This window comes from Pseudophryne corroboree, chromosome 1, assembly GCF_028390025.1.
Source record: "Pseudophryne corroboree isolate aPseCor3 chromosome 1, aPseCor3.hap2, whole genome shotgun sequence".
Lineage (NCBI taxonomy): Eukaryota > Metazoa > Chordata > Amphibia > Anura > Myobatrachidae > Pseudophryne > Pseudophryne corroboree.
The window spans coordinates 105,834,466-105,852,746 of record NC_086444.1 but is presented as its reverse complement, the minus strand read 5'-3'; the positions used below and the strand labels follow the sequence as shown (position 1 = coordinate 105,852,746).

At 45.2% G+C, this 18,281-nt stretch overlaps 1 protein-coding gene across 2 annotated transcripts in view; it reads right to left on the bottom strand.

Annotated features, from left to right (window-relative positions):
* Positions 1 to 933: 933 nt before the first annotated feature.
* Positions 934 to 18,281, bottom strand: part of PARP8 (poly(ADP-ribose) polymerase family member 8) — a 420,080-nt gene continuing 402,732 nt past the window's right edge. For both annotated transcript variants that reach the window (XM_063961880.1, XM_063961870.1), the window contains 3 exons: positions 11,024 to 11,093; positions 5,675 to 5,759; positions 934 to 1,566 (listed from right to left, as the gene is read on the bottom strand). In XM_063961880.1, the coding sequence (XP_063817950.1) occupies positions 1,464 to 1,566; positions 5,675 to 5,759; positions 11,024 to 11,093 (258 nt within the window). In that variant the 3' untranslated portion in view covers positions 934 to 1,463. The remainder of the gene's footprint in view (positions 1,567 to 5,674; positions 5,760 to 11,023; positions 11,094 to 18,281) is intronic.

The following is an 18,281-nucleotide window of genomic DNA, read 5'->3' as shown; positions in this document are numbered from 1 at the left end:
GTCCATCTAGTAGTCAGTATAGGTAGTAAGCCAGGTTAGGTGGGCAGAGAGAAGGGAAGTGGTAGGGAGAATTATGCAAACATGCCCCTGTATTATTCTGTAAACGTCTGAGCCATCTTAGAACATAGGCCCCTATTTATCAAGCCTTGAAGAGAGATAAATAGCACAGTGATAAAGTACCAACCAATCAGCTCCAACTTCCATGTCACAGGCTGTGTTTGAAAAATGACAGTTAGGAGCTGATTGGTTGGTACTTTATCACCGTGCTATTTATCACTCTCCAAGGCTTGATAAATCTGGGCCATAATGTCTATTTGGAATGCAGATGAGTGCCATCATATTCACATCTGTGAAAAAGCTTGCTACGGTCACATGGAGAACCAGATAGGCCAACACAAGTTCCGAGTAATCAGCTTTAGAAGCACCGTACCATCAGATACAAGGATTTACGAGCAAAGGGCTTCAAACCAGTAAAGTAAATATATTGAAAAGATTATACATTCCAATTCACAATGACTATTATAGAATGTATAAATAAGTTGGCGACACTGCATTTAAAAACAGTAGTAAGACATTGGTCCTTATTTACTAACGCTATAATGCCACAGATCAGGGGGCTTCAGATCATGCTGGTGCAGGAATGTATTTTAGGGACTGGGGCACCTGTGTCCATGCCTGACCTCTACTTTATACCGTTTTCTGGAAACTGGTGCACATGATCAAAATGGGCAAGTAACCATAGCAACCAGGCAGTTTGATTGCGATCTACTGTGGGTTACAGCACCTGGACCTGAGCACCAGTTTCAACGTCCAGATCATAAAACTGTTTTATGATCCATATGCAGTTTAATCGCCTAACCAATGCGTAATTACTTGATTGGTTCCACAAGCTATTATATGATAGGGCAATACTTGTTTTATTAAAACATGTATTGCCCTATCATATAATACCTTGTGGAACCAATCAAGTAACGACTCACTGCCAGTTTTATGTGATCTCCAGTCAAGCACGGCACATATTACAGTAAGGTTTTTATATTCCAGTTAAGTATAACATAAAACCCATAAACCCTATAGTGGTTTCAATTATTGCACGATAAAAAGTAATTTCTATAGAAAGTTTTCATATGTAACAAGTGTAGAACTAAGACTGTGCCTTATTCCATTATCAGAGATGCCTTCAGTTCCTTTCTGTAAAGTCAGCTGGGCCGTTTTATAGACAGCAAAATATTGGAGATAATATTAAATGAAACAATTGTTTTGCACCAGTCGATATGCCTCATTCAGGTCAAACATTAAAAATAGGAAATAAAAGGATTATTGTAAATGTTATCACCCTTTTATAATAATAACAACAACAATGATAATAATAGTAATAATAATAATAAATAGATTCCTAATGTTCTTCAGTACAAAGACCAGCTTTGGTACTGGTGAAACTCCACATTCCACATAAGTAGTAATCAGCCAGTAGCTGTTTGGTTGCCTATGACTCGAAGAATTTCTTTATGGCTACTTGGCTCTTGTGTGTTGATGCTTGTATCACCCACCTGGCCATCTTCGTAGCTGGGGAAAAAAACAAAACATTGTATAATTAGGTTCTCAAATATAAGAAAAGTTGCAGAGTGGTCAGCAGTACACTTAGGGTCTTATTAAACACGGCCCGCTAATGCGATCGCTTCTGCCTGATTGACAGGTAGAGGGGGTTGCGGGGTGGTCGGGACAGTGACACAGCGATGTCGGGGTAGTGAGTCGCGTTGAGGGGGAGTAATGTCGTAAACTAGGGCGGGTTCGGGATGGCCACGTGTGACGTCACTGCAATTGAATTCGTTGAGAGGGACACAAAGGTACAGTAACAAGGAACAAGAACGAGGAAAATAAAAGTAGGCAGTAGGGAAAATATAACTTCAAAGGTTTAGGGGTCTATTTATTAAAATTATTTTTACTAAAATAATGTGAAAAGGGTGTGAAAACACCCTTTTTCACATTATTTTAGTATCACCTGAATGTATTAAAGGGCATTTGGAGCAGTTTTCATGAAAAACTGCCCCAAACCCTTTAATTCATATTTTTTTAGTAACCCACATCGCATTCCCCATACTTATAATGGGAAATGTGATGTGGCCGAATTTACTAAAAAAAAATAAATGTGAAAAAATACCGCAGTGTGCCCTGTGATAATCTCGCCAGTAGCGGATCTTGCCACGGGCAAGCAGGACTTTTGCCCGGGGCGCCGCCATCCAGAGGGCGCCGGCGCCATCCGGAGGGCACCGGCGCCTTCCGGAGGTCGCCGCACCAGGGCAAGATCCGCTGCTGCTGTGCCCCCCGCTGCCCGCTGTGAAGGGAAACTAGAGTTTCCCTTCGTGGAGAGGTCCTTTACTGTGCAGTGCGCGATGACGTCATCGCGCACCGCACAGCAAGGTCCTCACCACGAAGGGAACTAGACGCTACGCGTCTAGTTTCCCTTCGTGGAGAGGACCTTTGCTGTGCGCGATGATGTCATCGCGCACCGCACATTAAAGGACCTCTCCACGAAGGGCTTCACAGCGGCCAGCGGCAGCGGGGGGCACATTTCAGAGAGCTACAGTAGTCTGTACAGGGGGCGTAAATGACCACGCCCCCTTACGAAGCCACGCCCCCATTGCCACCCAGGGCGCGCAAAGCCCCAGAACCGGCCCTGGGCAGCACTGTGATCTGCATCCTTTTGCCCAGCTATCTCTGCCCCTGGCAGAGAAAGCCGAGCGGGGACCCGGCTCCAGTGATCAGCTATGTGTGTCCGATGGACACAAGCTGATCACAGTGTAAAAATTAAAAAAAAAACATACTCACCTGTCCAGGGAGCCGGTCTGCGCTGCTCCGGTGAGCACTGCCGGGCGCCGGGTCCCCCATATGCTGTGCTGTGACCCCAGTGCAGTAAAGTGATGCTGCAAAACAGCAGCGCACTTTACAGCACCGAGGGTCACAGCGCAGGAGAAGGACCCGGCGCCCGGCAGCCTCCTGAAGCAGCGCAGACCGGCTCCCTGGACAGTGAGTATATTGACCTTCTGGGGGGGGGGGGGTGTCCGCAGCGCGCGGGTAGTCACGACAGGGGGGGGTGGACCAGGTGGTGTCAGTAGCGGCAATGTCGGCGAGGGCAGCGCATGCGCAGCAGAACATCGGGGTATATTTTACGAAAAATACCCCGATGATGCTGTGAAGAGGCATCGCAAGCTCTGTTCCTGCATGCGATAATTGATACATCCCTGCGATGTAATCAATTATCGCAGTGCGAGTTTGGGCGATTTTATCACCTGTCATCCGCATCCTGGATGTGGATGGTGATAAATAGGCCCCTTATCCTCTAAAATAATGTTTCTTACACTGTAACTAGTGAATGCAATATGTATCAATTGGTGATACGGTCATTAGGTCGACCACTATTGGTCGACATGCATTAGGTCAACATGGTCACTAGGTCGAGCGGAGTGAGCCATGCGAGGGGACACGGTGCACTAATTGGGGTTCCCCGTCACTTTCTGATCAAAACTACACCCAAAAAAGTTAAAAAAAACTCATGTTGACCTTTTTCCACGCCGACCTTGTTCTTGTCGACCTAATGACTGTGTCGACATATCTCAGGTGTTGACCTAGTCACTGTCAACCAATAGTGGTCGACCCAATGACTGTTGACCTAATGCATGTCGACCCTATGACCCATACCCATCATTTGCACTTACCCACTGCCTGTTTCCCCTCGTCAATTTTGCACAATGCACTTGTATCTCCGGTATGACTCCCACCAAGTAATAATACATCTGACAGTTGCTCAGATCATAAAATTCCCCCTATAATACCTTTTAGACCTCAAGTAAGGTTCCAGTACAGAAACCTAGAGCCTATGTATATTTACGTTCATCAGAAGTAAATAATGATTGCATTAAAGATTTTGGTGGGAAAAAGGGAACTGTTCTGTCCTAGGGGGTAATTCTGAGTTGACCGCAGCAGCAAGTTTCTTAGCAATTGGGCAAAACCATGTGCACTGCAGGGGGGGCAGATATAACATGTGCAGAGAGAGTTAGATTTGGGTGGGTTATTTTGTTTCTGTGCAGGGTAAATACTGGCTGCTTTATTTTTACACTGCAATTTAGATTTCAGTTTGAACACACCCCACCCAAATCGAACTCTCTCTGCACGTGTTATATCTGTCCCACCTGCAGTGCACATGGTTTTGCCCAACTGCTAAAAAAATTCCTGCTGCGATCAACTTGGAATTACCCCCCTAGTGGAGAACTGGGACTATTAGAGCCCTAATCTCTGATGCTCTTGGCTGCCTCCCTATAGAAAAATTGTTTTGTTATGTATCTGAACAGCAGCCTTTTCAGTTCTTTAATTCTTACTCACGTCTTTTACACATAAATGGGTTCTATGTACTAAGCCTTGGAGATTGATAAAGTGGACGGAGATAAAGTACCAGCCAATCAGCTCCTAACTGCCATATTACAGGCTGTGTTTAAAACTGATAGTTAGGAGCTGATTGGCTTGTACTTTATCTCCCTCCCGTTTATCACTCTCCAAGGGTTAGTAAATTTGCCCCAAATAAATTAGAAAACTTTTGGTAAGTTGTGTATAACTGAATCAAGTCAAAGTCTAAGGTAACGTCTGCAGTAAGGGGACTCGTGTTACCTGAGAAAAAGAGATTCACAGAAGACACTGACAAATGGGGCATCTTACTTATACAAGGAGATCCAGTGGGAGAGTGAACAATGCGTGGAGCAAACAAGCAGCAGGTAAAGTTGTGGATGGTATACACATAGGTAGATGGTGAGAACGAGGGATGTAGATGTACAGGGAAATGAAATCTTGACTGAGTTACGGAAGCCTGGTAAATTCCCAGGAACCGGCGCATTTATATTCAGTACAGCAGGCATTATTGATACCTAGGTATGGAAATGAGTGACTACTCATCTATTCTTAGTATGACAGAGGAGATAAAGATGCTGGGTGAAAAAAGCTGAATAAAAATAAGTAATATACAGGGTGAGGCAAAAAGGTTAACAAAAAAGCCATGGTAAATGCTATTCAAAATGTTAGTACATAATGTAAAAGTGCATGGAATATCATTTATTTTCAATTGGTGTTGAATATGATATTACCCAGATGGCGGCCATCTTTCGTGATACACATTTGTAGCCGATTTCTGAAGTTGCGCCACGCAAAGCGGCTCATTTCCGGCGTTATCGCTGCAATTTATTACCAAAACTCACTTTCATTTGTCTGGCAATGTTAACAAGCAGAATTTCTGTTACTGGGCGAAAAACAATCATCAGCTTCATGAAAGTCCTCTACACAGCCAACGGGGCCATCTGACAGCTGAGGCCTACAGACATCCACCAAGAACCATTGATGATCTGATGGCTGCTATACGTCAAGCAATGACCATATCATATTCAAAACCAATTGGAAATAAACTGTAGCCCGTGCACTTTTACATTATGTACTAACATTTTGAATAGCATTTACCATGTCTTTTTAGTTCATCTTTAAGTTCTGGGAGTTTCTTTTCTTGCCTAACCCTGTATATGCGGCAAGTTTATAGATAAAGCCAACACAAAGAGGACTTCTGCTTTTGGTAGAATTACATTTTGTTCTGTAGCATTACACAGCTTGCAGTGTTAGGTCAATGTTCCATACTCACACAAAAAAGAACCGTGTACAGACGTGATCCGTGTTGGGAACAACCCAGATCTCCCCATGTTTGTGCAATTCTGGTGAAGTGATCACTGTACAGAAATAAAGCACATACGGCATTAGTCAGTAAGGTCTTTGTACAAGGACAGGACATGCCCCTTATGCTGCACAGAATGGAAAATATGTGGGGATAGGGAACCTGTGTTCTCTGATGACAGTGAATGTACCAAGGACTAATTACTATACTACACAAGACGACAATAGAAGACAATCTTTAAGTCCAATCTCAGTATAATTGGAAGTCTTATGGTGTCTTATATTGGTGACCTGGATACTGTACTTCCCATAGACCATCATTATCTCTCAGCACCTCACTAATAATCATATGACATGCGTAATGTCGACATAAGAATATCGATATGCTTGGCACGTCAACATTCATCATGTCTAAACGGATGACATGTCGACATGATAGACTGTCAACAAACGGCATCTGGTAGTATAATGGTGTCTTACATAGTCCCAGTAGCAGCGTTATCTCCAACGTCATCTCCTGGGTCCAAGTAGTCACTTAAGCAGTTCCAGCACAGATGTATGAGGAGGTTCCATTAAGTATTCTCCCCCTATTCCTAATACCTACTCCTAACCCTCCCCCTAGAGCCTAACCCTCCTGTCTGTAGCCTAACCCTCCCCAGTATCCTAACTTCCCACTAGTGCCTAACCTTCTCCTGCCCACTAGCCTAACCCTAACCTCCCCTAGTGCCTAAACCCTGGGGGCCAAACCTTAACCTCCTATAGTGCCTAAACCCCGTGACCTTAATACTAACATCCCCCTAGTACCTAAACACCAGGAGCCTGACCCTAAACTCCCGCTAGTGCCTAAACTCCGGGAGCCTAACCCTAACCTCATAGTAATATAGTTGCTGAGGTCGAAAAAAGACAATTTGTCCATCGAGTTCAACCTGTTAGTGATCTCCTACAATGTAATGTTTTTTTAGACTATTTTTAACTCTGGTGAATGTTTAGCCGTTATGTCACTTCCTCCTGTTTTTTTTTTTAATTATTACTATAGTGCATGATTTACCCACCATAACCCTGTATATCCTTATCCATTAGGAATTTTTCTAGCCCATTCTTAAAAGTAGTGACCGAGCCCGCTATTACTACTCTCTCAGGCAGGGAATTCCAAATACGTATTGTCATTACTGTGAAGAAACCTTTCCGTCTCAGTGTGCAAAATCTCCTCTCCTCTAACCTAAGCGGATGTCCACGTGTCTTCTGTGATGATCTTACCAAAAACAAATCCCCCACTAGCTCTGTGTACTGTATTGTACCCTTATATATTTGTAAATGTTAATCATGTCCCCTCTTAATCTCCTCTTTTCCAATGTGAACATGCCTAGCCTAAAAGCCTTTCCTTGTATTCTAGCTTCTCTATCCCCTTAATCAATTTGGTCGCCTGTCTCTGAACCTTTTCTAGTTCCAGGATATCATTTTTGTAGTATGGTGCCCATAGTTGTGCACAGTATTCGAGATGTGGTCTCACAAGTGATTTATATAATGGGAGTATAACACTCTCATCCCTTGCATCAATTCCCAGCTTAATGCATGCTAATACTTTGTTTGCCTTTTATGCTACATACCTACTTTGGGTACGACTGCTAAGTTTGTTATCTATGTGCACACCTAAATCTTTTTCCAGTACAGAATCCCCTAGTTTTTCCCCATTTATTATTTATTAGCAGTTTTTTCCCAATTATTTATTATTTATTAGCAGTTTCTTATATTGCGCAGCATATTCCGTTGGAAATAGAACTCCTGTAATCTATCCCTTAAATACCTTCCAGTACCTTCCCCACTATAGATGTAAGACTTACTGGTCTATAATTACCCAGTTCTGATTTACTTCCCTTTTTAAATATCGGCACTACTTCCGCTATACGCCAGTCTTTGGGGACCATACCTGATGTAAGGGAGTCATTGAAAATCAACTATAGGAGTCTTATTAATTCGGAGTGTAGCTCCATGAAAACCATTGGGTGAATTCCGTTGGGACCAGGTGATTTATTAATCTTAATTTTTTTAATCGGTCACAGACTATTTCCTCACTTAAATAAGCATTAAGCAGTGGGACATTATCGTTGCTGAGGTAATGCGCCAATCCCGCCATCTGGTCCTCTCTTATGAATACAGATGAGAAAAAAACAGTTTAATTTTTTGTCTACGTCCCTGTTGTCTTTGATTATGACGCCCATATTGCCTTTTAAAGGGCCTATACTCTCTTTCTTTAATCTTTTGCTGTTGATGTATTAAAAAACTTTTTGGGGTTTGATTTACTTTTCTTTGCGATTAGCTTTTCCGTTTCTATTTTAGACGCTCTGATTCGTAGTTTCTGAGGTTGAAAAAAGACAATTTGTCTATCGAGTTCAACCTATTTGTGATCTCCTACACTGTATCAATTTTAGGACTAATTTTGTCTGTTGCTAATGTCGGTCGTTGTGTTTTTTCTTCTTTTATTTATTTATTTTTTATAACTATAGTGCGTGAATATGCACCATAACCCTGTATATCCTTATCTATTAGATACTTATCCTTTTTTGCATATTTTGTTACAGTCCTTATAGTACTGGAATGACTCAGCCTTCCCATCCGATTTATACTTTTTGAATGCTCTCTGCTTTCTGGACATTAGTTCCTTAATCTTTTTGTTAAGGCACATTGGTTTGGAATTAATACTCCTTCCTTTACTGCCCATGGGAATGAACTTGCGAGTATAAATAGCGAGCAATGTTTTTAGTAAATCCCATTTCTCTGTAGTATTCTTGCCTTGAAACAAAATTTCCCAGTCAATGTCCCTTAAACCTTCCCTCATCTTGTCAAAGTTGGCTTTTCTAAAGTTAAGAGTCTTTGTTGAGCCTATATAGGGCTGTTTGTGGAAACCGATAATTTATATCAATTCCCCATTGATTGTTAGTACTAGGTCTAAGATTGCATTGTACCTAGTTGGTTCTCTGATTAATTGACGTAAGTAGTTATCATTTAGTGTATTTTAAAACCTATTATCCCTAGCAGTATCACATGAATCATTTGTCCAATTTATCTCTGGATAGTTAAAATCTCCCAAAACTATTACGTCTCCTAATCCTAGTGCATAAACCCTGGGGGCCAAACCCTAACCTCCCTAGTGCCTAAACACAGGGAGCCTAACCCTAAGCTCCCCCAGTGCCTAAACACCGGGAGCCTAACCCTAACCTCCCCTAGTGCCTAAACCCTTGGAGCCTAACCCTAAACTCCCCCTAGTGCCTAAACACCGGGAGCCTAACCCTAAACTCCCACCAATGTGCCTAAACACTGGGAGCCTAACCCTAAACTCCCCCTAGTGCCTAAACACCGGGAGCCTAACCCTAACCTCCCCCTAGTGCCTAAACACTGGGAGCCTAACCCTAAACTCCCCCTAGTGCCTAAACACTGGGAGCCTAACCCTAAACTCCCCCTAGTGCCTAAACACCGGGAGCCTAACCCTAAACTCCCCCTAGTGCCTAAACACAGGGAGCCTAAACCTAAACATCCCCTAGTGCCTAAAAATCAGGAGCCTAACCCTAACCTCCCCAGTGCCTTAACCCCGGGAGCCTAACTCTTACCTTCTCTGCTGCCTACACCCCCAGGAGCCTAACCCTAACCTCCCCCTGGTGCTTAATCCCCTGGGCCCTAACCCTTACCTCCCCTGGTGCCTCGACCCCCGGGAGCCTAATCCTAACCTCTCCCTAGTGCAGGCATTCCCAACCACGGTCCTCAAGGCACAACAACAGTGCAGGTTTTAGTGATATCCAGGCTTCAGCACAGATGGTTAAATCAAAATAACTGAGCTACTAATTAAGTCACCTGTGCTGAAGCCTGGATATCACTAAAACCTGCACTGTTGGTGTGCCTTGAGGACCGTGGTTGGGAATGCCTGCCCTAGTGCTTAAACCCCAGAGGCCTAACCCTAATGTCCCCTAGTGCTTAACCCAAACTTTCCTGCCGGTGGCTAACCCTAACCATCAGCATTCTGAGAATGTCGACATTTCACATGGCAACATTTCAAATGTCAACACTGTGGACATGTAAACATTCTGAGGATGTCGACATGGTGCCTGCCCACATGTTGAACCATGGAGACATTCTAATGTTGACATTAGGAATGTTGACATTAGAATGTGACTTCTCTGACTGGATACAAACACATTCAGGGACTGATTCTGAGACCCAAGGAAAGATGGCGCAGTGCAGATGGCCATGGCAACCAGATTTACTACTTTATGCTAAAGCCAGTGCACGTAGAGTTTCATACATAAAGTAGCACTGCCCACAGTTTTTCCATCTGCAGCCATAACTTCCTTGTTACTATCGGCACTTGCCGTTACAGAGCTGGGTGCAAGAGATCTCTCATACACAGATGTCCCTTCATCATATACATGACTAACAGCCCATGACACTCCCATGAGATAGATCTTTTGTGTGTGTGCACAAGGTAGCCGCCCAGAAGACAACCATACATTCCCATATCATGGACAGACAGAACTGGCTACACACGGAACCTCCATCGGGGTATGTAGGTACGCATGGTGTCGCGTGCGCACAGTTTGCTAAAAACTGCTAGATGTGTCCAGGGGCGGGTTTAGGGGTCAGGCTGCCCCCCAAATCACGTCATTGCCCCCTTCATTTTGGGTGCTAATCCGGATGCCTCCAGACCACCAAAGCATCCCGAGGTTTACTCTACTACCAACTTCTGTATCACAATTTGCTGCCCATTGTCCCACCCCCATCATTTTCTAAATAAAATATTACAAAATTAGTCATATTGACAAAAAAAAAAATCACCTGGCTCTTATCAGCCAGGTGTGCCACCCCCCAGCAAGTGCTACCCATAGGCACGTGCCTTGTGGAAAATCCGCCACTGGATGTGTCCACTTTTAGGCATATGTGTAACTCAGAATCAGGCCTACAAGAGACAGGTAGTACCAGCCTTTCACTCATTGTTTCCCAGCCTAAGGGATCCAGCTGGACTAGTGCACTAGGCGCTAAACCAGGTCTAGGTTATGACTGCACTATCTACCGGTCTATGATGACTGCACTACCTACCGGTCTGTGATGACTGCACAAACAACATCTCTCTGTTCTCAGGTTGCAACCTGCCCATGTAAAACCTGTACCTTTTTACTTAGGACCTATTAGAATTTAGGGCAATACTATAATTACACATGTGTAGTTGTTGCCCTATGTTTACATTTTCTTAAAATGCAAATTAAAAAAATGACAAAGTTGATCAATTATCAGTCTAATACTCAGATAATGCACAATATAAAGGGAATCTTACCTTCGCATAAGGCTATACATTTCAAGTTACGGCTTTGCAAAAATTGAGATTGCTGTCCTTTTTTCTGTGACTAAAAGCGAAAAAGAAAAGAAATGAAACAAAGAGAAATTAATAAAACCAAAATTGTTCCTTCAAAATTAAAGCTCATTGAGGTTCATATATATTGAGATGCATTTGTTATGTGCATAGGTTTAGCTGGACACATCTCAGGCTGCATCCAGCTATACATCACTAACACGTGAACCAGGGTTATGTGTGTCAGTAGTAAAACAAGAGTTTCCGAATATAACTCATGAAGGCAACCTCTAGCCCTCCAGCTGATGTGGAACTACACCTCCCAGCAGAGGCGTAACTCTGGGAGGCAATGGAGTCATCTGCCACCGGTTTCCTCCTCTGAAGGGGGGCACCTCTCCTCCCATTCTGTGACATCACTGAATTAAGTTAATTGCTGCTGCTATTGCTTCAATGGCCGACTTCCTCACTGGTCTCTGCACCTTACAAATCACACCCGTTTTATTATACTGTAGATACAAATTTTACAAGTAACATACCGAGGACTAGAAATCACAACCTATTGCATTGGAAGCAGACACCTTACTGATGAAGCTATTTGCTCCTGTATAGGAAATATGAGAATTCTAACTATATGAAGTTACTGCTTTGACAATTACACGTAACTTCATATAGTTAGAATTCTCATGCTTCCTGTACAGGAGCAAATAGCTCCATCATTAAAGTGTCTGCTGTCAGTGTCATGGGTTCTGACTGCTAAGAAATGTGTGATTTAAAATAAAAGACACACACACACACACACACACACACACACACACATATAAACGCATACATGCATATATTTCTCTAAATATAGGGAGGGCACCAATATTTATCTTGCCTCCGGGCAACTGGGGCGAACTTACGCCACTGCCTCCCAGCATACCCTGCCACAGTTTTTCAGGGAATGCTAAAACTGTGTCATGGCAGCTGGGATGTGTAGCTGTCCTGCAGCTGCCGTGCCATAGGTTGCCCATCCATGCATAGGGAAAGCATGGAGATAAAGTTTGACAGCATTTTAAGTAAATGCTAATAGTAACATTATTCTATGTACACACTAAAATAACATAACTAAGTGAAATATACACAAAAGAAAATTAGCATCTTGACATGTAATACAAGTAAAAGCCACATATTCAATATAAAATTAAATTAAAACGCATACAAAAATATATATATATATTTTAAATAAAGACATCCGCTGTTTTTCCTCTATAAAGATAAAATGGGAATCTTTTACTGCTGTAGTGCAAATGGAAATATCACGTTATGTGAATAGACGGTCTTCATATAATATAGCAGCCACAATAATGATTTGAGTACAGACAGCTGGAGGGGGTAATACACAATCAGCTAATCAGATGTGGCTATCTCTTGGTGCCAATTGTAATCATCATTATCATCTTCACTGTTTGTTTGCAGCAGCCCCCCTGCACCCACAAGAGATATTCCTCTTGACAGGTGTCTGTGTCTAGGTCTCCTCAGTCACAATGCATGCGCTTGCTGAACCTGGTCTACGGAAGCAAGGGGTTTGCCTAGAGCGCAGCAGTATTTGTGTCTTGTTGCAGGGGGCTGCTGGCATCCGAGGAGTTGTCCAGACTCCAAATGGCTAGTTATATTGTTCAGGTTTTTGAAACCTGCGTCCAACCCTATACTCTGTGTTGTATGTGAGAAACAAGTGTCTATATGGTCTGTAAATACTTTTATTTTTGCAGTCACAATGCTCAGTATAACAGAGAGTACAATATTGCATATATATTAGTCCACACGTAATTTGAGTGATCACACAGTATTATCTATGTTCATAGCAGTAGCATGCATGCAGTGTGAACCGATGTGTAGAGAAATGAATGCAAACTTGATGTCGTATGATGAATACAGTAATGAACAGTATTGAGAGCAAAGAATGTCTCTATTCCGGATATATCAAGTGGCAGTCTTTTCCTAAAGGGACTTCCGTGTCCCCCAGTATAAGTCCGAGTAACTGTGCCCAGAAGCAGTTCTCTCTCAATGAATGGTTTCTGATGGGGGTCGTGTTCTGGGAGGCTGGTGTCCCGGCCTGCCAGATGCAACTTAAGGGGGGTACACACGGAGAGATCCGTGCTTAAAATCTAAGCAATCTTGCTAGATTGCTTAGATTTTAAGCACGGATCTGCCGTGTGTATGCCCTCCAGCGATCAGCGATAGCGATGCGCGGCCCCGCTCATCGCTATCGCCGATGCTAGATTGAGCTGCATGCAGGCTCAATCTAGCGGGTCGCTCACTTCACCGTTGTGTGAAGTGAGCGGCCCCCCGTCGGCTTTCCCCCTCGCTCAGCACATCGCGCTGTGCTGAGCGGGGTGAGAGATGTGTGCTGAGCGGTCTGTGTTAAGATCGCTCAGCACACATCTCTCCCGTGAGTACCCCCCTTTACCCTCACGATGTTGTGCCTTGTTGCCATTGCTCACTCTGTGGTGAGCCTCTGTGTAGCTGCTTGTGTAGCTTCAACCCTCTCTGTCCCCAGTGGTGCTCCTCAGCATGCAGTGCTGGATGTCTTCCTGGTTCTGCTGCTGGGCCACCGGGTCCCACCGGAAGCCGCACTGAACACCGGAAGTTGCGTTGCCGCAAAGCTTCGCTTCTTCCTGTGTCCTCTGCCATCTCAACGGCCGCTCCACTCACCAGCCAGCAAGGAGTTTTATGGATGTGGTCTGTGGTGATGTGCAGGCAATGCAGGTTTGCAGTGTCTGTGTGTGGATCTGTGCCAACGGGTTTCAGCCGCAAAAGACCTTTGTCAAGGATTCAGAATGCTGTTTAGTGAGGTTCTTTTATTAGTCTTCCTGACCAATCAGGATACGATGGGTGTGTGTCGTACTGAACAAAAAAGACTACATCACGGAATCATTGAGAATCCTGTGGGACACGGATACATACCGTGTATTACACACTGACCCAACACAGACCTACAAAAAAGAACTTGATACATTTCTCAAACAGGGACATGAAGTAGGTATACTGAACAAACAAAAGTTCCAATTCCTATCCAACAACCAACCAGTCATTCCTGTATTTTACTACCTCCCTAAGATCCATAAACATCAGACGAAGCCCGACTGGACGCCCCATCATTTCAGGAATCAACTCACTCACCTCGAACCTCTCACAGTATATAAACACTTTTTTAAAAGAAAAAGCCCAAAACGTACCATCATACATACGGGACACAACAGACATGATCAGAACATTGCAGACAGTGGAGTGGCAACCAGACTACTGGTTGACGTGTCTTCATTATACACAGTAATTGCACACGATCAGGGGCTTGAAAGCATAAGACATTTCTTACAGACAGACAGAAATCTGGATCCAGAACAAAATAGGATTTTAATTACCTACCAGTAAATCCTTTTCTCGTAGTCCGTAGAGGATACTGGGATCCATTTAGTACCATGGGGTATAGACGGGTCCACTAGGAGCCATGGGCACTTTAAGAATTTGATAGTTTGGGCTAGCTGCTCCTTCTATACCCCTCCTACCAGACTCAGTCTAGGAAACTGTGCCCGAGGAGACGGACACACTTTGAGAGATGGATATAAAAGGATAGTGGTGAGATTCCGAACCAGCACACACAACAAGAGGAAAGCCAAGCTAACCAAATTTGAAACAGGAACAGCAACAGCTGAACCAACATTACTTAACCAAGTAAGATTGCAGGAAGAACGAAGCACGGACTACGGACTACGAGAAAAGGATTTACCGGTAGGTAATTAAAATCCTATTTTCTCATACGTCCTAGAGCAGAGGTTCTCAAACTCGGTCCTCGGGGGCCCACACAGTGCATGTTTTGCAGGTCTCAGCACAGAATCGCAAGTGAAATAATTAGCTCCACCTGTGGACCTTTTAAAATGTGTCAGTGAGTAATTAATACACCTGTGCACCTGCTGGGTTACCTGCAAAACATGCACTGTGTGGGCTCCCGAGGACCGAGTTTGAGAACCTCTGTCCTAGAGGATACTGGGGTCCATTTAGTACCATGGGGATGTACCAAAGCTCCCAAACCGGGTGGGAGAGTGCTGAGGTTCCTGCAGAACTGATTGACCAAACTGAAAGTTCTCAGAGGCCAAAGTATCGAACTTATAGCCCTTAGGAACGTGTTCGAACCTGACTAAGTAGCTGCTCGGCAGAGCTGTAAAGCCGAGACACCCCGGGCAGCCACCCAGTAAGAAGCCACCGACCTAGTAGAGTGGGCCTGTACAGATTTTGGACATGGCAAACCTGCAGTGGAATAAGCATGCTGGATAGTAAGCCTGATCCAGCGTGTAATAGACTGCTTTGAAGCAGAACACCCACTCTTATTGGGATCATAAAGAACAAACAGCGAGTCCATTTTTCTGTGATGAGCTGTTCTCTTCCAATACACCATCAAAGCCCTCACAACATCCAAAGACTTTGAAGTAGCAGAAGTGTCGGTAACAACCGGAACCACAATAGGTTGGTTGATGTGAAACGCAGACACCACTTTAGGAAGAAATTGCTGACGAGTTCTGAATTCAGCTCTGCCCTCATGGAAAATTAAATAGGGACTTTTATGAGACAAAGACCCCAATTCCGACACACGTCTTGCTGAAGGCAAGACCAACAGTGTGATGGTCTTCCACATAAGATATTTTACGTCTACCCCTCCTGTAACAGATCGGAGGAACTGCAGCACCACGTTGAGATCCCAAGATGCAGTGGGAGGCACAAAGGGAGGTTGCATGTGCAGAACACCTTTCAAGAATGTCTGGACCTCAGGGAGAGAAGCCAATTGTTTCTGAAAGAAAATGGACAAGGCCGAAATCTAGACTTTTAAGGAGCCCAGACGCAGGCCCACATCCACAACTGCCTGGAGCAAAAGCAGGAAAAATCCCAGATAAAATACCACCGCAGAATAATTTTTGCTCTCACACCAAGAGACGTATTTCTTCCTAATACGATGGTAATGCTTAGATGGCCTCTTGGCCCCCTTTCCGGCTTGGATCACAGTCGGGATTGAGCTTCTTCTTGAGCCAAGAGGCCATCATGGCGATCTGTGGATATCCCCATCGACATGTCAAGCACCTGAATACCCACTTCCCTGGGTGCAGGTCCTGCCTGCTGAGGAAGTCTGCTTCCCAGTTGTCTACTCCCGGAATGAAGACCGCTGGCAATGCCACAGCATTTCTCTCTGCTCAGAGGAGAATTCTTGACACCTCTGACATTGCTGCTCTGGTCTTTGTTCCGCCCCGTCGGTTTATGTACGTCACTGCCGTCACATTGTCCGACTGGACCTGAATGGCCCGATCTTGAAGAAGATAGGAGGCCTGCAGATAGGCGTTGTATATGGCCCTGAGTTCCAGAATGTTGATTGGAAGGACGACTTTCTGACTTGACCATCTTCCTTGAAACTGCACCCTCTGAGTGACTGCTCCCCACCTCTGAGGCTTGCGTCTGTGGTTAACAGAATCCAGTTCTGAATTCCGAACCTCCGACGAGGTGAGAAGTCTGTAGCCACCACAGAAGGGATATCCTGGCTTTTGGCGACAGACGGATCCTCTGGTTCATGTGAGGATGCGATCTGGACCATTTGTCCAACAGATTTAACTGGAAGGGTCTTGCGTGAAAACTTCAGTATTAAAGGGCCTCTTAAGACCCACCATGTTCCCCAGAAGGCGAATGCACAGATGCACCGACACCCGGGTTGGCTTCAGGACGTCCCTGTTAGGTGCCGCAGTCCGCGGCGCCGCTCGGTCTGCTTCCGGGTGACGCTCACGGCCGCTGCACCTCCCTCGCTGCCCGCCCGGCGCCTAGCAACGCCAGGACGCCGTGCGTACTGTAGCCGCCGGGTCCCTGGCAACGCTAGGACGCTGGGCATCCTCAGCCGCCGGGTCTATGGCAACGGGGACGCCATTGGCGGACCGCGTTCCCCGTTGCCAGATAAAGACTGATTAGTTGTTCGTGCAGCAGGGCAGCTGCACAACAACTATTAATTAGTGTCTGGGGGCTGGTCTTGCTGGCCCTCCTGCCATTGGCCAGCAGGGCCTTTTTATGGGAGCCAGCACACTGCAGCCTCGCCGGTGATAGCTTCCTGTACGCTGTTCCTGCCTGCAGAGTTTGCTCCTGGTCTGCTGTATCTGGTCGATCCTGCTCCCCGTGCTCCTGAGTCCTGGAGTTCTGAAGCCGGTCCTGGGAATCCTTCCAGTCCAAGTGAACCTGTTGCAGTCATCTGGGGGTTCTTGTTGATTGGGGTTCTCTCCCGATTCCGTGAGTAGCGGCTTCTGCCGCGTGTTGCGGCCTAGGCCGTTTAATCCTAGCGTTTGTTTTGTACTGGTGTTTTTGCGGAGGTTTCCGCTTTTCACTGTCCTCCCCGGTACACGACGGTGCCGTGTGGGGTGTGGACAGTGGTATCCTTTGTTGTTCTTTTCCTTTGGCGGCGTGCCGCACATATATTTAGTTTTAGGGTAGTTAGTAGCCCCTAGCCTTCTGTTTGCTTTAGTTAGAGGTCCCCTTGTTATTATCCTGTCTCGGTTCACGCCTTGTCTCACTCTAAGACCTGGGGGCATCGGAGTTGGGCAGACCTAATCCGCCCTTGAAACGCGGCTGCCGTGGGCCCAAGAAACCATAGTCACGCAGGCGTGAACTGACCACACGGGTGAAACAATGGAGGTAGGGTACTAGGGGCTATTTCCATACCACACCTTATTTCAGCATCACGTCCTGGTGCTCTGGCGTCACTACGCAACATCTCTCCTGTTCTGAGCACCAGGAACGTAACAGTCCCGAACCATCGACTGGATCACCAATGCCTTTTCCAACAGAAGGAACACTTTCTGCGACTCCGTGCCCAGTATCATTCCCAGAAATGGGAGTGTCCGTGTTGGCTCTAGGTGAGATTTCGGAAGGTTCAGAATCCACCCGTGATCCTGGAGGAGTTTTGTTGAGAGACCAATGCTGTACAGCAACCTTTCCCTGGACGGTGCTTTTGTCAGGAGATAGTCCAGGTACGGAATTATATTCACTCCCTGTTTGCGGAGTAGAAACATCATCTCTGCCATCACCTTGGTGAACACCCTTGGTGCCATGGAGAGACCAAAGGGCAGGGCCTGGAACTGGTAGTGACAGTCCTGCAGTGCAAACCGTAGAAAGGCCAGATCGGAATGTGAAGATACGCATTCTTGATATCCAGTGACACTAGGAATTCCCCCTTCTCCAG